This window comes from Oncorhynchus tshawytscha, linkage group LG26 (genome assembly GCF_018296145.1).
Source record: "Oncorhynchus tshawytscha isolate Ot180627B linkage group LG26, Otsh_v2.0, whole genome shotgun sequence".
NCBI classification, from domain to species: domain Eukaryota; kingdom Metazoa; phylum Chordata; class Actinopteri; order Salmoniformes; family Salmonidae; genus Oncorhynchus; species Oncorhynchus tshawytscha.
The window spans coordinates 40,757,597-40,784,861 of record NC_056454.1 but is presented as its reverse complement, the minus strand read 5'-3'; the positions used below and the strand labels follow the sequence as shown (position 1 = coordinate 40,784,861).

Sequence of the window (27,265 nt, the reverse complement as noted above, 5' to 3'; positions counted from 1 at the left end):
AGTATAAACTAGTAAAGTGGTTATTTTATCCTGGGGAGGCTGAAACGGCAGTCAGAACACAAATGGAAATAGCTAACCTTTCCTCGCTAATGCATTTCATGTATGCACACACCTCACTACATAATCCCCCAGTGATTTATGGGCTGTTTCCTGGCTGCTGTCGGACCGCTGGGGGCCAGGGAAGGTCACGGAGGGGCGTATCGATCTCCGCCCGGCTCATATTACACCTGCTCAGCACTTGCCATTGGTGGCGACCCCTAACCCTATCATATTACACCTGCTCAGCTCTTCCCTGTGGTGGCGAACCCGACGGTGGTGTGAGGAATACAGTGTCCCCTTTCCCTGTGCTTAACTTTAAAGCAGAAAAGGCAAGCTTTAACATTTTTAAAGACATGCCATATATTGGTGTTTCTTGGGATGGATACATGTGAGTGCTGTGGCAAAGGAGTCCCTTTAAATGGGCAATTTACCACTCAACCAACCACTGGACAGAAGACAAGAGAGGACAAAACCCTACACTCAGGTATGGTCACTGTGCATGCCGCTGGGGCTCCGGATCAACCTATGACACCGGGAAGGAGAACCCTTACCTCCACTTGGTCCGGAAGGATGTCAACACTCAGGTGTGAAGTCCAACCCCTGGCCTGTGCCTTATTGCTACAGCATGTCTGTCAATGGCTATAAGAGGCTATGATGAACATTAGGTAACATAAGGGTAGATGGATTACGGAAGCCTCTTGTTTGCCCTGGTAGTGTCTCCGGCAGACAGCTTATAGCAAGATTTATAATGCATTATAAGTACACTGTATCACTAGGCCTTAAAAATGCATTTATAAAAGGCATTTTGTGTGTGACTTATTTTCCCTTTCCAAGGTATGGCACACGGTCTCCTCTCCTGACCTGAGTGCTCTCAGTAAGAACAGTTTACACAGCTCGCTCCCAAAAGTCTGTGTCCTCTGTAAAAGCAGCTACTGCGTGCCTAGGAATAATTCAGTGTTTTTTTTTTTTACAGAGGCATAATGACCATGTCTTTAAATACATCAAGTTTTATTGGGGTATTTTCTGTCTGAAAGGTTAACCTGTGAATCAAGGACCACAGAGACGATGCTGCAGAAATTTAGTACAATAAAAAACACTGCCAACTTTAGGACTTGAACATTACCAGTGTCAATACCTTAAATGGGTAAATAGTTTGGTTCTAAAGCAATGCAGTTTAAACTTCAAACAGAACAGATTCATGATTGATGCAGACACCAGTGTTAAATGCTACATGTAAAGAGTTGAGCTTATGTTTCCTGAGTCTAAATAAAATATCCCAGAAATGTTCCATACACACAAAAAGCTTATTTTGCTCAAATTTGTTAGTGAGCATTTCTCCTTTGTCAAGATAATCTATCCACCTTACAGATTTGGTATCTCAATAAGCTGATTAAACAACATGATCATTACACAGGTGCACCTTGTGCTGGGTACAATAAAAGGCCACTAAATATGAAGTTTTGTCACACAACATAATGCCACAGATGCCTCAAGTTGAGGGAGCGTGCAATTTGCATGCTGACTTCAGAAATGTCCACCAGGGCTGTTGCCAGAAAATTGAGTGTTCACTTCTCCACCATAAACTGTGTCCAATGTCCAATGTCATTTTAGAGAATTTGTCAGTACAGCCAACCGGCCGCACAACCATAGACCACGTGTAACCACGCCAGCCTAGGACCTCCACATCCATCTTCTCCACCTGCGGGATTGTCTGAGACCAGCCACCTGGACAGCTGATGAAACTGTGGGTTTGCACAAACAAAGAATTTCTGCACAAACTGTCAGAAAGCATCACATGGAAGCTGATCTGCGTGGTCGTCATCCTCACCAGGGTCTTGACCTGACTGCAGTTCGGCGTTGTAACCGACTTCAGTGGGCAAATGCTCACCTTCAATGGTCACTGGCACGCTGGAGAAGTGTGCTCTTCATGGATAAATCCCGGTTTCAACTGTACCGGGGAGATGGCAGACAGCGTGTATGGCGTTGTGTGGGCAAGCGGTTTGCTGATGTCAACATTGTGAACAGAGTGCCCCATGGTCGCTGTGGGGTTATGGTATGAGCAGGCATAAGCTACGGACAACGAACACAATTGCATTTTATCGATGGCAATTTGAATGGACAGAGATACTGTGATGAGATCCTGAGGCCCATTGTCGTGCCATTCATTCGCTGCCATCATCTTGTGTTTCAGCATAATGAATGGCCCCATGTCTCAAGGATCTGTCCACAATTCCTGGAAGCTGAAAATGTTCCTTCCTGGCCTGCATTTATCACCAGACATGTCACACATTGAGCATGTTTGGGTTGTTCTGGATAGACGTGTATGACAGCGTGTTCCAGTTCCCGCCACTATCCAGCAACTTCACACAGGCATTGAAGAGGAGTGGGACAGCATTCTACAGGCCACAGTCAACAGCCTGATCAATTCCATGCAAAGGAGATGTCGCACTCCATGAGGAAAATGATGTTCACACCAGATACGGACTGGTTTTCTGATCCATGCCCCTACTTTTTTTAAAGTACGGTATCTGTGACCAACAGATTCATAATTGTATTCCCAGTCATGTGAAATCCATAGAATGGAGCCTAATGAATGTATTTCAATTCACTGATTTCCTTAAACTGTAACTCAGTAAAATCTGTTAAATTATTGCATATTGTATTTATATATTTGTTCAGCGTACCATCACATCTGTACTAGAAAAGAGGAGGGAATCGTTGTTCTGCTCCTGCTGTGAAAAAATGGCTACATCTGTCATTCCTTTTTCTGGGTTAGTGTGTGTGGGTAGATTATCATCAAAGACGATTCTCCTATTTTTCTTGTGAAATGAGTGTACATGTCATGTTGAAAGCAGATAATGATGTAACAACACACTGTGCACTACAGACAGGCTGTGGTTGGTCATTAGTGCTGGGTTTGGATGTGGTTGATGAGGATGATGGCTACCTACAGATTTGACTAATGACTCATCCTACCACAATCGTCATTGTACTGTTTTTAGAAAGGAGAGAGTGGGTGAGTGAGTGAGGGAGGGACATGGGTTTGTACGGGTGTGGGCACAATGAAAAACACTTTCCGGCAGGCTGACTGATGTAATCTGAGAAGTTTATTCCATTGCGCCAGATGTTATTCATTTCATTGGGGACCGTCCAGAAAAGTGGCATCGCAGCGCACACTTGCTGTTGAAGGTTCCGTTGGGAAACAGATACAGCATCATTTCAAATTTTCCAAACTTTGCGTCATCTTTAGTGCAGCCAGATTCCGTCAACAGAACAGCAAGTTACCAAACCACAGAATGAGATGAAAATTTGTTTCGGCAGAATGGGATAGCTAGCGAGTAATATTTTATATAAATGTCAATACACATTGGCTGTTAAGCCAATTATATATGACTGTTGCTTTCCATTTTTATTTATTTTGATGGTAATGACGTTTGTAACGATAATGGCTCTCCTCCATCTTGTCTTGTGTTGTGAAACCCTCCCTATGCTCTCAATCCAGTAGCGGAAGGAAATGCATGAAGATGACGTATGGTGTAACATGAAGATGACGTGTGGTGTAACATGAAGATGACGTATGGTGTAACATATGGTGTAACATGAAGATGACGTATGGTGTAACATGAAGATGACGTATGGTGTAACATGAAGATGACGTATGGTGTAACATGAAGATGACGTATGGTGTAACATGAAGATGACGTGTGGTGTAACATATGGTGTAACATATGGTGTAACATGAAGATGACGTATGGTGTAACATGAAGATGACGTATGGTGTAACATGAAGATGACGTGTGGTGTAACATATGGTGTAACATATGGTGTAACATGAAGATGACGTATGGTGTAACATGAAGATGACGTATGGTGTAACATGAAGATGACGTGTGGTGTAACATATGGTGTAACATATGGTGTAACATGAAGATGACGTATGGTGTAACATGAAGATGACGTATGGTGTAACATGAAGATGACGTATGGTGTAACATGAAGATGACGTATGGTGTAACATGAAGATGACGTATGGTGTAACATGAAGATGACGTGTGGTGTAACATGAAGATGACATATGGTGTAACATATGGTGTAACATGAAGATGACGTATGGTGTAACATGAAGATGACGTATGGTGTAACATGAAGATGACGTATGGTGTAACATGAAGATGACGTGTGGTGTAACATGAAGATGACGTATGGTGTAACATGAAGATGACGTATGGTGTAACATGAAGATGACGTATGGTGTAACATGAAGAAGACGTGTGGTGTAACATGAAGAAGACGTATGGTGTAACATGAAGAAGACATGTGGTGTAACATGAAGATGGCGTATGGTGTAACATATGGTGTAACATGAAGATGACGTATGGTGTAACATATGGTGTAACATGAAGATGACGTATGGTGTAACATATGGTGTAACATGAAGATGGCGTATGGTGTAACATATGGTGTAACATGAAGATGACGTATGGTGTAACATATGGTGTAACATGAAGATGACGTGTGGTGTAACATATGGTGTAACATGAAGATGGCATATGGTGTAACATGAAGATGACGTATGGTGTAACATATGGTGTAACATGAAGATGGCGTATGGTGTAACGTATGGTGTAACATGAAGATGACGTATGGTGTAACATATGGTGTAACATGAAGATGACGTATGGTGTAACATATGGTGTAACATGAAGATGACGTATGGTGTAACATATGGTGTAACATGAAGATGACGTATGGTGTAACATATGGTGTAACATGAAGATGACGTATGGTAACGTATGGTGTACGTATGGTGTAACATGAAGATGACGTATGGTGTGTAACATGAAGATGACGTATGGTGTAACATGAAGATGACGTGTGGTGTAACATGAAGATGACGTATGGTGTAACATATGGTGTAACATGAAGATGACGTGTGGTGTAACATGAAGATGACGTATGGTGTAACATGAAGATGACGTATGGTGTAACATGAAGATGACGTATGGTGTAACATATGGTGTAACATGAAGATGGCGTATGGTGTAAAAAAATACTTTGCGATGTAAACGGGTCATGACTGATCAGAGCCCATGATCTCCTATTTTAACACAACATGGAGAGTTGTCCTGCTTTGTTCGCGTAAGACCTTCACTTCTCATTATCAAAACACTCACTGGAGCGAAGTGACAATCAATAAACAATAACATAATGGTATTCATTGAGTACATGAGCACCTCTTTAATGCTAAGAGCCTGGATTTGAATCACAAGCGAAAATGGAAACTACACCGAGTGTACAAAATATTAAGAACACCTGCTCTTTCAATGACACTGACCAGGTGAATCCAGGTGAAAGCTATGATTCCTTATTGATGTCACTTGTTAATAACTTATTTGGGATAGGGGGCAGAATTTTCACTTTTGGATGAATAGCGTGCCCAGAGTGAACTGCCTCCTACTCAATCCCAGATGCTAATATATGCATATTATTATTATAATTGGATAGAAAAAACTCTGATGTTCCTAAAACTGTTTGAATGATGTCTGTGAGTATAACAGAACTCATATGGCAGGCAAAAACCTGAGAAAAAAATCAAGGTTTGTAGGTTTTGAACTCACCCCTATTGAATACACAGTGGGATATTGGTTATGTTGCACTTCCTAAGGCTTCCACTAGATGTCAACCGTCATTAGAACGTTGTTTCAGGCTGCTACTGTGATGTGGGACCGAATGGGAGCTCTTTGAGTCAGTGGTCTGCCAACAGCCTCGTTTTCAGTCACGCACGTTCACTTGAGAGGTAGCTCTTGTTCCATTCAAATCAAATCAAATCAAATTGATTTATATAGCCCTTCGTACATCAGCTGATATCTCAAAGTGCTGTACAGAAACCCAGCCTAAAACCCCAAACGTTCCATTGCTTTTCTACAGACAATGGAATTCTCCGGTTGGAACATTGTTTAACTTTTATGATAAAAACATCCTAAAGATTGATTCTATACTTCGTTTTACAAGTTTCTTCGACCTGTAATATAACTTTTTGAACGTGTCGTCCGAATGGACCAGATCTGCCCATTTGGATTTGTTTACCAAACACCCTAACAAAAGAAGCTATTGGACATAAATGGACATAAATGATGGACATTATCTAACAAAACAAGCCTTTATTGTGGAACTGCGATTCCTGGGAGTGCATTCTGATGAAGATCATCAAAGGTAATTGAATATTTATAATGCTATTTATGAATAATGTTGACTACCCAACATGGCAAATATTGCTCTGGCTGGCTTGGGCTCTGAGCGCCGTTCTCAGATTATGCTTTTTCCGTAAAGGTAAAAAAAAATCTGAGACAGCGGGGGCATTAAGGAGAAGTGTATCTATATTTCCATGTCTAACAATTGTATTTTCATCTACATTTATAATGAGTATTTCTGTGAATTCATGTGGCTCTCTGCAATATCACTGCATGTTTTGGAACTACTGAACGTAACACGCCAATGTAAAATAAGATTTTTGGATATAAATATGAACTTTACCGAACAAAACATACATGTATTGTGTAACATGAAGTTCTATGAGTGTCATCTGATGAAGATCATCAAAGGTTAGTGATTCATTTTATCTCTATTTGTGCTTTTTGTGACTCCTCTCTTTGGCTGGAAAAATGGCTGGGTTTTTCTGTGAGTTGGTGGTGACCTAACATAATAGTTTGTGGAGCTTTCGCTGTAAATCATTTTTGAAATTAGACACTGTGGCTGGATTAACGAGAATTTTATCTTTAAAATGGTACCTAATACTTGTATGTTTGAGAATTTTGATTTATGAGATTTCTGTTGATTTGTATTTGGCGCCCTGCAATTTCATTGGCTGTTGGCGAGGGGTTCCGCTAGCGGAATGGGGTTCAGGTTAAAGGATTTTTAAGCCTAGAGGCATGGATTGTGTATTTGTGCCATTCAGAGGGTGAATGGGCCAGACAACATGTTTAAGTGCCTTTGGGGTATGGTAGTAGTTGCCAGGCGCACCGGTTTGTGTCCAGAACTGCAACGCTGCTGAGTTTTTCACACTCCACAATTTCCTGTCTATCAAGAATGGTCCACCACCCAAAGGACATCCAGTCAACTTGACACAACTGTGGGAAGCATTGGAGTCAACATGGGCCAGCATCCCTGTGGAACACTTGACACCTTGTAGAGTGATGAATGAAGTGAGGCTGTTCGGAGGGTAAAAGGGGAGGGGTGCAACTCAATATTAGGAAGGTGTTCTTAATGTTTTGTGAACATTGTATTTATTATGTTTATTCTGATTCCCCTGATAAATACAATCTCTCCACTCTGCTTTGTTATGCTCCATTAAGTGCTGATTCATACTATGGAAATAAACTAAATACTACATTTAGTTCATATCAGGGCTTTGCAAGGATCCAAATAGTCATATTTTGAATAAGGAGGATTACAGTTAGTGGGTTGATACATCTTCGAGAGAAATCTTCCTGACTCTGGTCTCTTTAAGGACACTCTCTGTGTGCGAGTACCTAATCTACCGACTGTCTGATTACCCACTGTCAGCGGTCCAGAGGAACCTTCATTCAGCCACTCTGCACATGGCAGGTAGGGAGACGCGCTGCCAGTGTCATTGTGTGGACAGATAGTCAGCCAGCCAGCCAGTCAATAAATCAGCCAGAAAGCGTGGAGATTAGTACAACACTTAACAGATAAATAGATACCATCTCCTTCAGATGGCCGTGGACAAAGGAGCCACAAAAGGTTGGGGGAATCAGCTCTTTTGGTCAATTAAAACCTTGTCCCCGAGGTTGCAGTGTTGTAAAGAAGTTAAGGTCTACGTGCAGAGGAAGAGAAGGTGTCTGGGTTTATAGTTCTGGGTGTACACCCCTAGTTAAGGAGGCAGTAGCAATGAGAGGAATCTTTCATGGGGAAAGGAAGAAGCTTCGACCCAATGATGGTAAAGTGGATGTCTCAGGCTCAGGCAAGATGGCCGTAGTCCAACTGCTCCATCTGCCTGCTTCAGTACAGCAGTCTCCCCCTCGTTAGAAGAGAGCGTGGGGCGGTACAGCAGTCTCCCCCTCGTTAGAAGACAGAGTGGGGCGGTACAGCAGTCTCCCCCTCGTTAGAAGAGAGCGTGGGGCGGTACAGCAGTCTCCCCCTCGTTAGAAGACAGCGTGGGGCGGTACAGCAGTCTCCCCTCGTTAGAAGAGAGCGTGGGGCGGTACAGCAGTCTCCCCCTCGTTAGAAGACAGCGTGGGGCGGTACAGCAGTCTCCCCCTCGTTAGAAGAGAGCGTGGGGCGGTACAACAGTCTACAGCGTCTATGCCAGCCAGGCCAGAAGTCGGCTGAAGAAGTGCGTGAGAGAAGGGAGGGGAGTTTGTCCAGGCTGCTGACATTCTGACTGCCCTGTCTCTCAGGACACTGACTATCTGACAGCCTATGTTAACATTCTGCTATGGTCGTCACTTTCTATAGCACAGACCTAGTGGACACTAACCAGAGCTAGTGGACACTAACCAGAGCTAGTGGACACTAACCAGAGCTAGTGGACACTAACCAGAGCGAGTAGACACTAACCAGAGCGAGTGGACACTAACCAGAGCTAGTGGACACTAACCAGAGCTAGTGGACACTAACCAGACCTAGTGGACACTAACCAGAGCTAGTGGACACTAACCAGAGCTAGTGGACACTAACCAGAGCTAGTGGACACTAACCAGAGCTAGTGGACACTAACCAAATCAAATCAAATTTTATTTGTCACATACACATGGTTAGCAGATATTAATGCGAGTGTAGCGAAATGCTTGTGCTTCTAGTTCCGACAATGCAGTAATAACGAGCAAGTAATCTAACTAACAATTCCAAAAAAAAAAAAAACTACTGTCTTATACACAGTGTAAGGGGATAAAGAATATGTACATAAGGATATATGAATGAGTGATGGTACAGAGCAGCATAGGCAAGATACAGTAGATGATATCGAGTACAGTATATACATATGAGATAAGTATGTAAACCAAGTGGCATAGTTAAAGTGGCTAGTGATACATGTATTACATAAGGATGCAGTCGATGATATAGAGTACAGTATCAACGTATGCATATGAGATGAACAATGTAGGGTAAGTAACATTATATAAGGTAGCATTGTTTAAAGTGGCTAGTGATATATTTACATCATTTCCCATCAATTCCCATGATTAAAGTGGCTGGAGTAGAGTCAGTGTCATTGACAGTGTGTTGGCAGTAGCCACTCAATGTTAGTGGTGGCTGTTTAACAGTCTGATGGCCTTGAGATAGAAGCTGTTTTTCAGTCTCTCGGTCCCAGCTTTGATGCACCTGTACTGACCTCGCCTTCTGGATGACAGCGGGGTGAACAGGCAGTGGCTCGGGTGGTTGATGTCCTTGATGATCTTTATGGCCTTCCTGTAGCATCGGGTGGTGTAGGTGTCCTGGAGGGCAGGTAGTTTGTCCCCGGTGATGCGTTGTGCAGACCTCACTACCCTCTGGAGAGCCTTACGGTTGAGGGCGGTGCAGTTGCCATACCAGGCGGTGATACAGCCCGCCAGGATGCTCTCGATTGTGCATCTGTAGAAGTTTGTGAGTGCTTTTGGTGACAAGCTGAATTTCTTCAGCCTCCTGAGGTTGAAGAGGCGCTGCTGCGCCTTCCTCACGATGCTGTCTGTGTGAGTGGACCAATTCAGTTTGTCTATGATGTGTATGCCGAGGAACTTAAAACTTGCTACCCTCTCCACTACTGTTCCATCGATGTGGATGGGGGTGTTCCCTCTGCTGTTTCCTGAAGTCCACAATCATCTCCTTAGTTTTGTTGACGTTGAGTGTGAGGTTATTTTCCTGACACCACACTCCGAGGGCCCTCACCTCCTCCCTGTAGGCCGTCTCGTCGTTGTTGGTAATCAAGCCTACCACTGTTGTGTCGTCCGCAAACTTGATGATTGAGCTGGAGGCGTGCATGGCCACGCAGTCGTGGGTGAACAGGGAGTACAGGAGAGGGCTCAGAACGCACCCTTGTGGGGCCCCAGTGTTGAGGATCAGCGGGGAGGAGATGTTGTTGCCTACCCTCACCACCTGGGGGCGGCCCGTCAGGAAGTCCAGTACCCAGTTGCACAGGGCGGGGTCGAGACCCAGGGTCTCGAGCTTGATGACGAGCTTGGAGGGTACTATGGTGTTGAATGCCGAGCTGTAGTCGATGAACAGCATTCTCACATAGGTATTCCTCTTGTCCAGATGGGTTAGGGCAGTGTGCAGTGTGGTTGAGATTGCATCGTCTGTGGACCTATTTGGGCGGTAAGCAAATTGGAGTGGGTCAAGGGTGTCAGGTAGGGTGGAGGTGATATGGTCCTTGACTAGTCTCTCAAAGCACTTCATGATGACGGATGTGAGTGCTACGGGGCGGTAGTCGTTTAGCTCAGTTACCTTAGCTTTCTTGGGAACAGGAACAATGGTGGCCCTCTTGAAGCATGTGGGAACAGCAGACTGGTATAGGGATTGATTGAATATGTCCGTAAACACACCGGCCAGCTGGTCTGCACATGCTCTGAGGGCGCGGATGGGGATGCCGTCTGGGCCTGCAGCCTTGCGAGGGTTAACACGTTTAAATGTCTTACTCACTTCGGCTGCAGTGAAGGAGAGACCGCATGTTTTCGTTGCAGGCCGTGTCAGTGGCACTGTATTGTCCTCAAAGCGGGCAAAAAGTGATTTAGTCTGCCTGGGAGCAAGACATCCTGGTCCGTGACTGGGCTGGGTTTCTTCCTGTAGTCCGTGATTGACTGTAGACCCTGCCACATGCCTCTTGTGTCTGAGCCGTTGAATTGAGATTCTACTTTGTCTCTGTACTGGCGCTTAGCTTGTTTGATAGCCTTGCGGAGGGAATAGCTGCACTGTTTGTATTCAGTCATGTTACCAGACACCTTGCCCTGATTAAAAGCAGTGGTTCGTGCCTTCAGTTTCACACGAATGCTGCCATCAATCCACGGTTTCTGGTTAGGGAATGTTTTAATCGTTGCTATGGGAACGACATCTTCAACGCACGTTCTAATGAACTCGCACACCGTATCAGCGTATTCGTCAATGTTGTTGTCTGACGCAATACGAAACATCTCCCAGTCCACGTGATGGAAGCAGTCTTGGAGTGTGGAGTCAGCTTGGTCGGACCAGCGTTGGACAGACCTCAGCGTGGGAGCTTCTTGTTTTAGTTTCTGTCTGTAGGCAGGGATCAACAAAATGGAGTCGTGGTCAGCTTTTCCGAAAGGGGGGCGGGGCAGGGCCTTATATGCGTCGCGGAAGTTTGAGTAACAATGATCCAGGGTCTTTCCACCCCTGGTTGCGCAATCGATATGCTGATAAAATTTAGGGAGTCTTGTTTTCAGATTAGCCTTGTTAAAATCCCCAGCTACAATGAATGCAGCCTCCGGATAAATCGTTTCCAGTTTGCTGAGAGTTAAATAAAGTTCGTTCAGAGCCATCGATGTGTCTGCTTGGGGGGATATATACGGCTGTGATTATAATCGAAGAGAATTCTCTTGGTAGATAATGCGGTCTACATTTGATTGTGAGGAATTCTAAATCAGGTGAACAGAAGGATTTGAGTTCCTGTATGTTTCTTTCATCACACCATGTCACGTTGGCCATAAGGCATACGCCCCCGCCCGTCTTCTTACCAGAAAGATGTTTGTTTCTGTCGGCGCGATGCGTGGAGAAACCCGCTGGCTGCACCGCTTCGGATAGCGTCTCTCCAGTTAGCCATGTTTCCGTGAAGCAGAGAACGTTACAGTCTCTGATGTCCCTCTGGAATGCTACCCTTGCTCGGATTTCATCAACCTTGTTGTCAAGAGACTGGACATTGGCAAGAAGAATGCTAGGGAGTGGTGCACGATGTGCCCGTCTCCGGAGTCTGACCAGAAGACCGCTTCGTTTCCCTCTTTTTCTGAGTCGTTTTTTTTTTTGGTCGCTGCATGTGATCCACTCGGTTACACTGGTTGTAAGGCAGAACACAGGATCCGCATCGCGAAAAACATATTCTTGGTCGTACTGATGGTGAGTTGACGCTGATCTTATATTCAGTAGTTCTTCTCGGCTGTATGTAATGAAACCTAAGATGACCTGGGGTACTAGTGTAAGAAATAACACGTAAAAAAACAAAAAACCGCATAGTTTCCTAGGAACGCGAAGCTAGGCGGCCATCTCTGTCGGCGCCGGAAGTAACAACAACCAGAGCTAGTGGACACTAACCAGAGCTAGTGGACACTAACCAGAGCTAGTGGACACTAACCAGAGCTAGTGGACACTAACCAGAGCTAGTGGACACTAACCAGTACTGTGTGAGACCTGAGGACTAGTGTACCATGATGAGTAATTAACTTAAAATGTCACATTGTTGTAAATACAGTAATAACATTGTAGTTGAATCAACATTGATGGCAACAATCCCAACCCATGAATATGACAGGGACACTGACTATAGAATAAAATACAGGTTCATTTTCCTTATTACATCCTCTTTAATATATCTTTAAAAACGATATACAATCTGAAAGCAAAGGAGGATTTGAACTGAGGGACAGACCCTCCTGAGCCTCCCAGGAAACTAGGCTAGCTGGGCCAGTAAAACAAGGAGTGTGGGGCTAGGAACCAGAGCATGCTAACAAGTCAAATCTGAACTTGTTCATTTGAAAGCACGCGCACACGCGCTCACACACACTAAAATACACCACCTCCTGATCACATACACTTTGCCTCATGGAAACGTAAATACAATGTTTAATACAGTGATGACACTGAATGTTATGTTCCAATGTGCATACAGGCACAAAGCCAGCCCAGGCAAAGCAACACACACACACACACACACACACACACACACACACACACACACACACACACACACACACACACACACACACACACACACACACACACACACACACACACACACACACACACACACAGGGAGGGTCAGACGAGAGCGAGACCACAGGCCCTCCCTTTAGACAACTAATCAGAGGACTCATACACAACCTAGGAGAGGGAGAGCGCCCTGGTATTCCCCTACCTTGGGGGCAGAGGAGAACACTGAGGTGGGTGGGGCCTAAGAGGTGTGGAGGGAAAAGCAGCAGGATAGAGGGATGAAAAACAGCAGGCTTCGGCCCACGTAGGGTCAGAGTTGAATAACACTGCCCTATATAATGCACTCACTACTTTTGACCAGAGCCTATAGGGTTGGGATTATTGGGATCATTAGGGTGCCTTTTCAGACATATCCAGAGTGAAATGGACAATATGGGGACTGACTGGAATGGGGACTGACTGGAATGGGGACTGACTGGAATGGGGACTGGGTTGGTGGCACTTGTCATTCACATGCTGTCTGGTGAGTTGGGGGTGGGCAGTAACGAGTGACATAACAGATATGTCCTTTTTCCAGCTGTGTGTTTGCATGCACAGCCAAGTGCTGTGTGTTGTGAGCAGCTAGTTGAGTATGTTCGTTTCTCAATGTGCATGAAGGGATTGTGTGTGCGTGTGCGTGTGAGCTCGCGTGCATTTTCTTTACAACACAAACATGGCAGGCACTAGAACTGAGAAAAACTAACAGATCGTCTTTCTCTTTGATTCGCCGATTCATAAATAACAGATAACTGGATTGATTAAATCCCGGGTCCTCACTACCACCGGCGCCCACTCTGATTGGCTCAGACACAACGAGAAGCCCAGTCATTGGACAATCCCTGTTGTGACGGATGATTACTCTGGTCCAATAAACAAGTCCCTCCTCAAACTTTAAAAAAACGTGTTTAATCTTTCCTTCTTCCAGCGACGTCTTATTGCAGTCGGGGGCGTGTCAGCGGTGCGCAGCGGTTAGTTGGTTGATGAGACATTAGGGACGGGGTTCAGCTGCGCAGTCACAGACGGGGGAGGGGGGCAGGCAGCTGGCGCAGCTGATGCAGTCATCACCTGGCGTAGTGCTTGATGTAATCCTGAACCTTATTCCGGAAATCCTCCTAGAGCAAGACACACAAAAAACATCAGTGATCTTTTCTCTATCAATATCCTTGTTTCATTTTTTACAAACATCTAACCCCCAATTGAACTGCTCTGAAAATCCTTAGGCCAATATACAGTGTGTTCATCAGTTGTATTACGTTTATGGAGATATTCAATTTTTAAAAATGCAGTAAGCACCATCAGAGAGTTGATGCCAGTGATACAGTGGGATGAAAACATTACCCATAAACCACGCACACTTCATGACAGCAAAACATGACATCCACTGCTCTGGCATCAGAGAACTATGAAAGAAATGGACCGCAGAGCGTCAGTTCAGCCGGCTAGGGAATACAGTCACCTAGACTGTGGAGATGGAGGTAGATGTGGAGGCCACAAGAGCAGCTCTGGCTCCCTCCGAGTAAACAGCCTCCAGCAACAAGATGTCAGAGCCTGAATGGAACCCAGGAGGACTCGGGATTCTTCACACAGCTCTGCTGGCCCGTTGCTCCATAACAAATACCAGGCTGTAAATAACCCCAGTCTACATGGAGTCCTGAGGCACACAGTGAATGGCCCGCCTTTGCTCTGATCTGTCTGTGACCACCTCTTTTCCCCCAGCTGGCGCATCGGTCTGAATGGTGTTGGACACTTCAGTGAAGTACCTCCATTACAGGTCACGAATGGAGAGCTGAATGGAGAGCTGAATGGAGAGCTGAATGGAGAGCTGAATGGAGTGCTGAATGGAGAGCTGAATGGAGAGCCGGGGAGTTATAGCCTGGGTCCCAGTGAGTGTGTGTGCATGATATAGAGAGAGTGCGTGTACTCTGTGTGTGTGCAGGGTTTAAATAAAATGAAGTCAAATCAATTCCCATGACCCCTCTGGGGACAGTGTTCCATGGCGCAGCTTGATGATGGATGGAGAGCAAAGGTGGAGCCAAGTTGGCATGGATGAAAGGGAGAGAGAGAAGTGGAGGCAGGTTGGCATGGCAGTTTGATGATGGATGAAAGGGAGAGAGAGAAGTGGAGACAGGTTGGCATGGCAGTTTGATGATGGATGAAAGGGAGAGAGAGAAGTGGAGACAGATGGCATGGCAGTTTGATGATGGATGAAAGGGAGAGAGAGTGGAGACAGATGGCATGGCAGTTTGATGATGGATGAAAGGGAGAGAGAGAAGTGGAGACAGGTTGGCATGGCAGTTTGATGATGGATGAAAGGGAGAGAGAGAAGTTGGCATGGCAGTTTGATGATGGATGAAAGGGAGAGAGAGGTTGGCATGGCAGTTTGATGATGGATGAAAGGGAGAGAGAGAAGTGGAGACAGGTTGGCATGGCAGTTTGATGATGGATGAAAGGGAGAGAGAGAAGTGGAGACAGGTTGGCATGGCAGTTTGATGATGGATGAAAGGGAGAGAGAGAAGTGGAGACAGGTTGGCATGGCAGTTTGATGATGGATGAAAGGGAGAGAGAGAAGTGGAGACAGGTTGGCATGGCAGTTTGATGATGGATGAAAGGGAGAGAGAGAAGTGGAGACAGGTTGGCATGGCAGTTTGATGATGGATGAAAGGGAGAGAGAGAAGTGGAGACAGGTTGGCATGGCAGTTTGATGATGGATGAAAGGGTGAGAGAGAAGTGGAGACAGGTTGGCATGGCAGTTTGATGATGGATGAAAGGGAGAGAGAGAAGTGGAGACAGGTTGGCATGGCAGTTTGATGATGGATGAAAGGCAGAGAGAGAAGTGGAGACAGGTTGGCATGGCAGTTTGATGATGGATGAAAGGGAGATAGAGAGAAGTGGAGACAGGTTGGCATGGCAACGTATGTAGTGGATGGCGGCGGGCAGTAACTCAAAGCGGTTGACATACTCTGTTTGTCCCTCCTGTGTCAGCTTGCCCCCTGCCCTTTCCCTTTTCCATGGCCAGCTATACTAAACCACACCAGCACAGCAAAGCTCAGCACAGCAACAAACACATAAAACAAAAGCCTACTTCTTTTCTCACTGGTGGTCCAGGTTTTGGGTTCGATTGGACAGGGGTAGGAAGGGGGTGGAGCCTGCTAAAAGACTACACAGCCCTGGTGTCAGGAGCCAAGGGAAGTGGAGGGAGCAGCAACAGTAAACCCTCCTCCAATCTGCACAGAAACCTCCTATTGACATCAATGCATTATTTACCCATAAGCTTCAGTTTCACAGATGCATGTTTCCCAAGATGGGATTCAGTTCTTAAGAGAATATGCTCAGGAGGAGGCCTGGCCAGGGCTGGAAAAGGTCAGGTGACTCTCAGCCAAGAACAACAAAGATGCCAACCATGACGACAACTTGATGTAAAAAGGGCTTTATAAATACATTTGATCGATGTGATTTAACTTAAGGAGATAAGACCAAGACATACTGCTTTGAAATGGAGACTACTTTAGGACAAATGTGTGTGGCTGACTTAGTTCTTCGCATAGCATATAAAGAGCCTGGGCCTGCTACTCTACAGCTTACTTTACCCTCATGGAAAGTCGATTAGCACTGCAGATCTCTTTCTCTCTCCGTCCAACATTGTTTTTTTTTTAAATTGATTTGAAATGTAACCTTTATTTAACTAGCAAGTTAGTTAAGAACAAATTCCTATTTACAATGACGGCCTACACCGGCCAAACTATCCTATGGGACTCCCAATTACGGCCAGTTGTGATACAGCCTGGAATCGAACCATGGTGTCTGTAGTGACGCCTCTAGCACTGCGATGTAGGGCCTTAGACCGCCCCTCCAAAGGGGAGCTATTGCACAAAAAGCTAATACAGTGCCTACAGAAAGTATTCAAACCACATTTTGTTGTTACGGACTGATTTTAAATATAGATTTTTGGTCACTGCCTACACACAATACCCCATGATGTCAAAGTGGAATTATGATTTTAGATTTTTTTGTAATACAAATTAATAAAAAAATGAAAAGCTGTAATATCTTGAGTCAATAAGTATACAACCTCTTTGTTATGGTAAGCCTAAATAAGTTCAGGAGAAAAATGATAGTGTTAAACATGATTTTTGAATGACTACCTTATTCCTGTACCCCACACATACAATTATCTGAAAGGTCCCCTAGTCGAGCAGTGCATTTCAGACACAGATTCAACCACAAAGACCAGGGACAATTTCCAATGCTCGCAAAGGGCACGTATTGGTAGATCGAAAATTAAAAATGACATTGAATATCCCGTTGAGCATGGTGAAGTTATTAATTACACTTTTGATGGTGTATCAATACACCAAGTCACTACAAAGATACAAATGACACTACATGTTATAGCTGGGACCCTTTGGATGACAATTCAGAGGAAGATTTTCCAAAAGTGAATATTTAAAATCGGTATTAAGAAACCTGTGCCGGTGGAAAAATATTTTGATGTGGGGCTCCGTCCTCAAACAATCACATGGCATGTTTTAGCTGTAATAGCTACTGTAAATGGGACAGTGCAGTTAGATTAACAAGAATTGAAGCTTTCAGCAGATATAAGACCTTTATTTAACCAGGCAAGTCAGTTAAGAACAAATTCTTACTTATATGTACCGAAATGTTTAATATACATCATTTTTATGAGGTAGTTGTTGTGAAATTGTTAGATTACTTGTTAGATATTACTGCACTCTCACAATTATTTGAATTGCGCGCCCTCCAGTTTCACTGGAAGTTGTCCCGCTAGCGGGACGCCTAGCCCTTTAACAAAGTTAACCATTTCCACTGTAGTGTGAAAAGCTGTCAGGTATTCCCTTGGCAGCAAGAGCCTCTCGGTGGATGCTGTAGTGTACCCAAGTGGCGTCGGGAGCAACTGCTTGCACACGCAAGCACTCCACTGTCTCCCTGTCATGGCTTTTGCACTATCAGTACAGATACCAACACATTTTTTTTTAACCTTTATTTAACCAGGCAAGTCAGTTAAGAACAAATTCTTATTTTCAATGACGGCCTAGGAACAGTGGGTTAACTGCCTGTTCAGGGGCAGAACGACAGATTTGTACCTTGTCAGCTCGGGGGTTTGAACTTGCAACCTTCCGGTTACTAGTCCAACGCTCTAACCACTAGGCTACCCTGCCGCCCCTCGACCACCAAAGTCCATTTGACGTCACCAAGTTGTCCAGTACTTCAAAAATATCCTCTCATGTTGTCCTGGCTTCCATTGGATTGCAGAAGAGGAGGTCTTCCTTAATTGACCTCCCATAAACATAAACGGACATATACCAGGAGCTGTGCCAGGCCCGCCACATCTGTTGACTCATCCAGCTGTAACGCATAGCTTGTATGCAAAGCTGGAATTGTTTCAAAACATCTCCTGCCATGTCACTGATGCGTCGTGAAACAGTGTTGTTTGATGAAGTAACTGTCTAACTTTTTTGGGCCTTTTCCCCCAGCATTGTCCCAGCCATATCGGCGGCAGCAGGAATAATTAAGTCCTTCACAATAGTATGGGGCTTGCCTGTCCTGGCCACTCGGGAGCTCACCATACGATGCTTCTAGACCCTTCTTATTAATGGTATCTGTTGATTTTATACGTGTTACTACTCAAAAGTTGTGTAAATTATCGCTCAAAAAACCCCCGTGGCTTATTTTTCTAATTGTCATGTTTAGTTTCTAAATGTCTGCGCAAGAGTGAAGGTTTCCTGCGAGAGAGTAACGGTTAATGTGATTGGATGTTAATTATTTGACAAGACTACCTGTATTTGACATTGTGTTGTTACTTTGCTGAACACTAGATGGTTAAAATTTATTTTTGGCAGTGAAACGAGGCTACTCAGGTGAGAAAAAAACTTCACCCAAATGTATAGCCCCATTGGAAAATATAAATCGACTGTTTGAATATTTTTATGTGAATCACATTTTTATTTGGCGTACCCCTGACGGCATTGCGCGTACCTGTCGTAGAACAAGGAAACTGCTCAGGGATTTCACCATGAGGCCAACGGTGACTTTAAAACAGTTAGAGTTTAATGGCTGTGATAGGAGAGAACTGAGGATGGATCAACAGCATTGTAGTTACTCCACAATACTAACCTCATTGACATAGTGAAAAGGAAGCCTGTACAGAATAATACTATTCCAAAACATACATACTGTTTGTAACAAGGCACTAAAGTAATACTGCAAAAAAAATGTGACAAAGCAATTCACTTTTTGTCCTGAATACAAATCAAATTTTATTTGTCACATACACATGGCTAGTAGATGTTAATGCTAGTGTAGCGAAATGCTTGTGCTTCTACTTCTGAGAATGCAGTAATATCTAACAAGTAATCTAACAATTTCACAACAACTATCGTATACACACAAATGTAAAGGGATGAATAAGAACATGTACATATAAATATAGGGATGAGCGATGGCTGTGCAGCATAGGCAAGATGCAGTAGATGGTATAGAGTACAGTATATACATATCAGATGAGTAATGTAAGATATGTAAACATTATTAAAGCGGCATTGTTTAAAGTGACTAGTGATACCTTTATTAAGTCTGTTTATTTAAGTTGTCAGAGATTTGAGTCTGTATGTTGACAGCATCCTCTCTATGTTAGTGATGGCTGTTTAACAGTCTGATGGCCTTGAGATAGAATCTGTTTTTCAGTCTCTCGGTCCCAGCTTTGATTCACCTGTACTGACCTCGCCTTCTGGATGATAGCGGGGTGAACAGGCAGTGGCTCGGGTGGTTGTAGTCCTTGATGATCTTTTTGGCCTTCCTGTGACATCGGGTGCTGAAGATGTACTGGAGGGCAGGTAGTTTGCACCCGGTGATGCTTTGTGCAGACCCCACTACCCTCTGGAGAGTCTTGCGGTTGAGGGCAGTGCAGTTGCCGTACCAGGCGGTGATACAGCCCGACAGGATGCTCTCGATTGTGCATCTGTAAAAGTTTGTGATTGTTTTAGGTGACAAGCCAAATTTCGTCAGCCTCCTGAGGTTGAAGAGGCGCTGTTGCGCCTTCTTCACGATGCTGTCTGTGTGGGTGGACCATTTCAGTTTGTCCGTGATGTGAACGCAGAGGAACTTAAAACTTTCCACCTTCTCCACTACTATCCTGTCGATGTATGGGGGGGAGTGCTGCATCTGCTGTTTCCTGAAGTCCACGATCATTTCCTTTGTTTTGTTGAGTGAGAGGTTGTTTTCCTGACACCACACTCCGAGGGCCTTCACCTCCTCCCTGTAGGCCGTCTTGTCATTGTTGGTAATCAAGCCTACCACTGTAGTGTCGTCTGCAATCTTGATGATTCAGTTGGAAGCGTGCATGGCCACGTAGTCATGGGTGAACAGGGAGTACAGGAGAGGGCTAAGAACGCACCCTTGTGGGACCCCAGTGTTGAGGATCAGCGGGGTGGAGATGTTGTTTCCGCCCTTCACCACCTGGGTACAGCCTGTCAGAAAGTCCAGGACCCATATGCACAGGGCGGGGTCGAGACCCAGGGTCTCAAGCTTAATGACAGGTTTGGAGGGTACTATGGTATTAAATGTTGAACTGTAGTCAATGAACAGCATTCAAACATAGGTATTCCTCTTGTCCAGGTGGGATAGGGCAGTGTGATGGTGATTGCATCTTCAGTGGACCTATTGGTGCGGTAAGCAAATTGGAGTGGGTCTAGGGTATCAGCAGGTAGGGTGGAGGTGATATGCTCCTTGACTAGTCTCTCAAAGCACTTAATGATGACAGAAGTGAGTGCAACGGGGGCGATAGTCAGTTCAGTTACCTTAGCTTTCTTGGGAACTGGAACAATGGTGACCATCTTGAGGCATGTGGGGACAACACACTGGGCTAGGGATTGACTGAATATGTGCGTAAACACACCAGCCAGCTGGTCTGCGCATACTCTGAGGACGCGGCTCGGGATGCCGTCTAGGCCGGCAGCCTTGCGAGGGTTAACACATTTACATGTTTTACTCACATTGGCCATGGAGAAGGCGATCCCACAGGCTTTGGTAGCGGGCTGTGTCAGTGGCACTGTATTGTCCTCGAAGCGAGCAAAGGAGTTGTTTAATTTGTCTAGGAGCAAGACTTTGATGTCCACGACGGGGCTGGTTTTCTTTTTGTAATCCGTGATTGACTGTAGACTCTGCAACATACGTCTCGTGTTTGAGCCGTTGAATTGCAACTCTACTTTGTCTCCATACTGACGCTTTGCTTGTTTGCTTGCCTTGCGGAGGGAATAGCTGCACTGTGTGTATTCGGTCATGTTTCCAGTCGCCTTGCCATGATTAAAAGCGGTGTTTTGCACTTTCAGTTTTGCACGAATGCTGCCATCAATCCACGGTTTCTGGTTAGGAAATGTTTTAATAGTCACAGTGGGTACGAAATCACCGATGCACTTGCTAATAAACTCGCTCATTGAGTCAGCGTATAGATCAATGTTGTTGTCTGAGGCTATCCAGAACATATCCCAGCTGTGACTATAATCGAAGAGAATTCTCTTGGAAGATAATGCGGTTGCATTTGATTGTAAGAAATTCTAGGTCAGCTGAACAAAAGGACTTAAGTTCCTGTATGTTATTGTGATTGCACCCCCGCCCTTCTTCTTACCAGAGAGATGTTTGTATCTGTCGGCGCGATGCATGAAGAAACCGTATGGCTGTACCGACTCTGACAACATATCCCAAGTGAGCCATTTTTTCTGTGAAACAGAGAATGTTACAATCCCTGATGTCTCTCTGGAAGGCAACTTGTGCCCTAATTTCGTCCACCTTGTTATCTAGAGATTGGACATCGGCGAGTAATATGCTCGGGAGTGGTGGATGGTGTGCTCGCCGTCTGAGTCTGACCAGTAGGCCGCTCCATCTGCCTCTCCTACGGCGACCTCATTGTTTTGGGTTGGCCTCTGGGATAAGATCCCATGTCCAAGGTGGAGGCCCGAACGGGAAAGACGTATCCCTGGTCGTAATGTTGGTAAGTTGTCATCACTTTTATATCCAATAGTTCTTTCCGGCTGTATGTAATAACACTTGATATTTCCTGGGCTAACAATGTAAGAAATAATACATTAAATAATACATTAAAAAATAAAAAATTGGACCTGAAGCGAGGCGACCATCTCTGTCGGCGCCATAACAAGTGTTATGTTTAGGGCAAATCTAATACAACACATTACTGAGTACCACTCTCCATATTTTCCAACATAGTGGTGGCTAAATCATGTTATGGGTATGGTTGTAATGGTTAAGGACTGGGGAATTTTCAGAATAAATGAAGAAATGGAATGGAGCTAAGCACAGGCAAAATCCTAGAGGATAACCTGGTTCAGCCTGCTTTCCACCAGACACTGGGAGATTAATTCACCTTTCAGCAGGACAATAACCTAAAACACAAGGCCAAATCTACACCCTTAGCTTACTAAGTGAATGCTTCTAAGTGGCTCGAGTTACAGTTTTGACTTAAATCTAGGGTTGCACATTTTGGGGAATATTCAAAGGTGGAAACTTTCAGTGGGAATTAACGGGAATATATGCAAATTAATATTAACACAATTTAAATGTAGATGTTTTTTGCATTGGATATATTTACCATATCATATGGAGACAGAAACAAACATTTTATCATAAGTAGACATACTTGCAAATGATTAAATCCTTCCAATATAAATAAAAAAACAATTTAGTTATGAATTGAACTTTAATTAAATGAGTTGACTCTTTACATGGGATGATTTCACTGAACAAAAATGGAATATTGAATGATCCCCAATGATCCATCACATCTCCCAAAAAACGTTTTCAACATACATCTGTAAAATGATAGTCTAGAAACTAAAGCTTTGCTTGTCTTCCTCTCAGGCTTCCATATCTTCTCCCTGGACCTCTGAATATCCACCTCTTGAACATCAGATTCTGAGGCCTCATCTTCACTGTCACTTTCCAACCCTGTTGAGGATGGCTCGTTGTCAGGCTCAAAAAGCCTCAAATTTGCCCAGATGGCCACCAATTTTTCAACCCTTGTATTGGTCAGCCTGTTGCGTACTTTGGTGTGTGTGTTCCCAAACAAGGACCAGTTGCGCTCTGAGGTGGCTGGTGATGGTGGGATTTGGAGGATGATGATGAAGGCAACAGGGGAAAGAGCCTCAGATCCACAAAGTCCCTTCAACCAGGTGTCGGATGAGATATGTTGGCACGACTGTAATATTGCATCTCCATCCCAAAGCCCTTGCTTGGAAGTGTACTTCGCCAGACTGCCAAGAACCTTGCCCTCATCCAGGCCAAGGTAGCGAGACACGGTAGTGATGGCACCATAGGCCTTGTTGATATCTGCATCAGACAGGATGCTCTTGCCAGCATACTTGGGGTCCAACATGTACGCTGCAGCGTGTATTGGGCTTTAGAAAGAAGGCTTCACGCTTTTTGATGTATTTCAGAACTGCAGATTCCTCTGCTTGGAGCAACAATGAAGTAGGCAGGGCAGTATGGATTTCTTCTCTTACATCTACAAGCAGAGACTGAACATCAGACAGGTTGGCATTGTCTCCCTCAATCCGTGCAATGCTACAGCCTTCAGCTCATCTACAATGTAGAGACTGGTGTGTTTGTTGTCCCTTGTGTCTGTGCTCTTGTAGAATACTGGTTGAGGGGTGGAGATGATGTAGTTAATTATTCCTTGCCCACGAACATTCAACCACCCATCAGAGATGATTGCAATACAGTCTGCTTTCTCTATGATTTGCTTGACCTTCACTTGAGCTCTGTTGAACTCTACATCCAGCATATTAGTAGATAAAGCATGTCTGGTTGGAGGGGTGTATGCTGGGCGAAGAACATTCAGACATCTCTTCCTTTACGCATTGCCTACAAGCATCAGAGGTGAACCAGTTGCATACACAGCTCAAGCAAGACATTCATCAGCATTTCTGACTACTTTCCTCCACGGAGTCAAAAAAACATCTGATTCCAGGAGGACCATGAGCTGTTGAACTCTGTTGAACTCTGCATCCAGCAAATGAGTAGATCAGGCATGTCTGCTTGGAGGGCTGTCTGGTTGGAGGGCTGGACCATGAGCTGTTGCTATCGATAATGTGTCTGATTCATCATTTTCACCTCAAATAGAAGTAGAGGGACTTTTGTCAGAGGTTGCTTGTTGTGAGCGAGGAGGGAACTTTATGCACTTGGCCAGATGATTCTGCAGCTTTGTTGCATTCTTCACATATGATTTGGCACAGTATTTGCAAATGTACACAGCGTTTCCTTCTACATTAGCTGCAGTGAAACGTCTCCACAGATCAGATAGTGCCCGTGGCATTTTCCTGTAAAGAATAGAAGAAAAAAAATGTTTAAAAAAACCCAAATACAATTCCATGTACAGATAAATAGTTAAGCAGTTATCTTACAAAGGAGTTGTTTAATCTAAATGTTTTATAATGAAACATGTATGGAACAGGTGAATTAACACTCCTCAGTTAGCAGGCTCAAGCCAGCTAAAACCCACATGGTAGCAAAAAATTAACTAGCAGAAATTGCTAAGTTAGAAATGATTTAAAACACACTTTGCTGTAGGCTACTATTTACTAGTTAACAAGAAATTATGTCATAAAATATATTCACCCCACCCAGTGTTGTAATCAAAACTTACCAGAAAGCATGTAGTCCTTGGCTCAGTGTAGTAGTGTGGGATCAATAGCATCTCATTAGTGTGCAAGATCTTTAGAGATCAGCTGTACATGTGATGGAAGAATGCACTGTGCATGCAGAGGGTTGCATTCCATTGAATTGGGGATAGTTTAACCAAAATACGCCACGAGACCTAGAATTGCCTTGTGTATCCCACAAAAAAGGTTCACTGTTATGAACTACCTTTTTTGAATTATTTAAGCAAAATTTCCGGGCTTAAAAATGACGTAAATTTACTGGAAAGTTTCAGACTCTTTGCAACCCTACTTACAAATCTATGGCAATACCTTAAAATGGTTGTCTAGCAATGATCAACAACAACAACCAATTTGACAGAGCTTGAAGAATTTTGAAAATAATCATGGGCAAATGTTGTACAATCCAGATGTGAAAAGCTCTTAGAGACTTACCCAAAAAGACTCACAGCTGGAATTGCTGCCAAAGGTGCTTCTACAAAGTTGGGCTGTGAATACTTATGGAAATTCGATATTTCTGCATTTAATTTTTAATAAATGAACAAACATTTCTAAAAAAACATGTTTCCACTTCGTCATTATTGGGTAGTGTGTGCATATGGGTGAGAGAATTATTTTTTTGTAATCAATTTTGAATTCAGACTGTAACACAACAACATGTGGAATAAGTCAAGGGGTAGGAATACTTCCTGAAGGCTCTACTCCCTGTAAATCCACTCTAAACTGTGGACGAAAATCACTGTCAGGCGGCTGGTTGGAAACCAGCTATTTGAGTCATAATCTACGGCATCTCATCAGTCCTTAGTGAAAGCCATATAAATTCCCCTTTAAACGGTAATACCTCAAACAATGACTGGGGACCTGACCTCAGGGCGAAACGGAAGGGACCGTTTTACTGAGAGATTATGACGTCTGTCTGTTACGTGGTCATTCCTTAGTGAACTGAACCATGTCACCAATCCTACCCAATTAGCTCATCCTGCCAGCAGGCAGGTACACCAGTGTTCAAAACACCTCTTCTAGAGGTAAATTAATGAATGCAAATGGATGTACTTCTCCTTGGGTGGAACGTGCTACAGCTTTCTAGTCCAACTAGAGCAGCAGAGCAAAGCAAACAGCATTAAGTTAAAGAGCCCTCAGCACAGCTAAGCAGACAGAACAGACAAACTAACAGAACTGGAACCTCGGAACACACTGAGCTCTCCAAGCTGAGACCCCCGGGGATTCCTGTGCTGCACCCCCGTCCTACCCCTGCCCCCTCCAACCCCCCGCTCCCCCTCTTGCATAACATTGCAGCCCGCTAAATATTTTGGCAGTAACTCAGTGAGCCAAGTGCAGCACAGAGTATTAAATAGCCCCATGTAATTATGATTATTAATATGACCCATTATAAATGTGAGGGGTGTCTGGTGGATTGTGGAGCTTTGGCTAAGCTGATTGGGCCATGCCTTTCTTCCCTGGCTAATTGCCTTTTGATTCACCTCCATATGCAGTGTTACAAAGTGTTATACTATTAGGCTTTACTACGACTAATCATCATCATCATCATCATCATCATCATCATAATGGAGATGAATGATGACATTCAGAACAGCTCAGATGTACACTCAGCAGACAGTTTATTAGGTACACCACTCCATTCACTAAAATGTCAATCCGATGTCTGCAGTGTTCGTACAGGATTCACTGTGAAATGGCCTCTGTAAAAGTCAGGGAATTCATACTTCTTGCGCTTCGCAGAGCTGTTGTGAAGGAAGTTGTCAAGAAAGTGAGTGTGTGTTTATACAGGACCTCCTGCCCCCACCTACCGTCAACCAATCATGTCAGTGCGGAGCTACATAGAGCCCTCCGCATTGCTACAAAAATTGGGAGGCGCATGGCAGTAAAGGGCTCGATTTGGCCTCTGCAAGACTCTGGAGGCTCCACAATTGCATCACATCCTCCATGCTGCGCCTCCGGACAACATTACCGGATCAAGCATAAATCAGCTGTGAGTCACATCAGGCATTGAGGCATTCAGTTAGATTAAATGTAAGAATGGGCAACACAAGTGACCTAAGTGACTTTTTAACGTGGTTCTGTATGATAGTACATCAGAAACGGCTGACCTCCTGGGCTTTTCATGCACGACAGTGTCTAGGGTTTACAGAGAATGGTGCGGCAGACAAAAAACATCCAGTCATCGGAAGTCCTGCTTGTTGATGAGAGGTTGAAGGAGAATGGCAATAATTGTGCAAGCTAACAGGCGGGCCACAAACAGACAAATAACGGCGCAGTACAACAGTGGTGTGCAGAACGGCATCTCAGAACGCACAAGTCGTCGGTCCTTGTCACAGTAGGCTATTGCAGCAGATGACCACACCGGGTTCCACTCCTATCAGCTAAAAACAAGAAGAAGCAGCACTGGACAATTGAGGCGTGGAAAAACATTGCCTGGTTCGATGAATCAAGCTGATGGCAGTCAGGATTTGGCGTAAGAGGCCATGGAGCCAACCTGCCTGGTGTCAACGGTACAGGCTGGTGGAGGTGGTGTACTGGTATGGGGAATGTTTTCTTGGCACACGTTAGGTCATTTGATAACAATTTCCATGCCACAAAGATTTCAGGCTGTTCTGGAGGCAAAGGGGGGGGGG

The 27,265-nt window shown here is 44.4% G+C and overlaps 1 protein-coding gene across 3 annotated transcripts in view; it reads right to left on the bottom strand.

Moving 5' to 3' along the window:
* Positions 1-12,543: 12,543 nt before the first annotated feature.
* LOC112225640 (NEDD8-conjugating enzyme UBE2F) overlaps positions 12,544-27,265 on the bottom strand; it is a 95,389-nt gene continuing 80,667 nt past the window's right edge. For all 3 annotated transcript variants that reach the window (XM_042306650.1, XM_042306652.1, XM_042306651.1), the window contains one exon: positions 12,544-14,060. In XM_042306650.1, the coding sequence (XP_042162584.1) occupies positions 14,010-14,060 (51 nt within the window). In that variant the 3' untranslated portion in view covers positions 12,544-14,009. The remainder of the gene's footprint in view (positions 14,061-27,265) is intronic.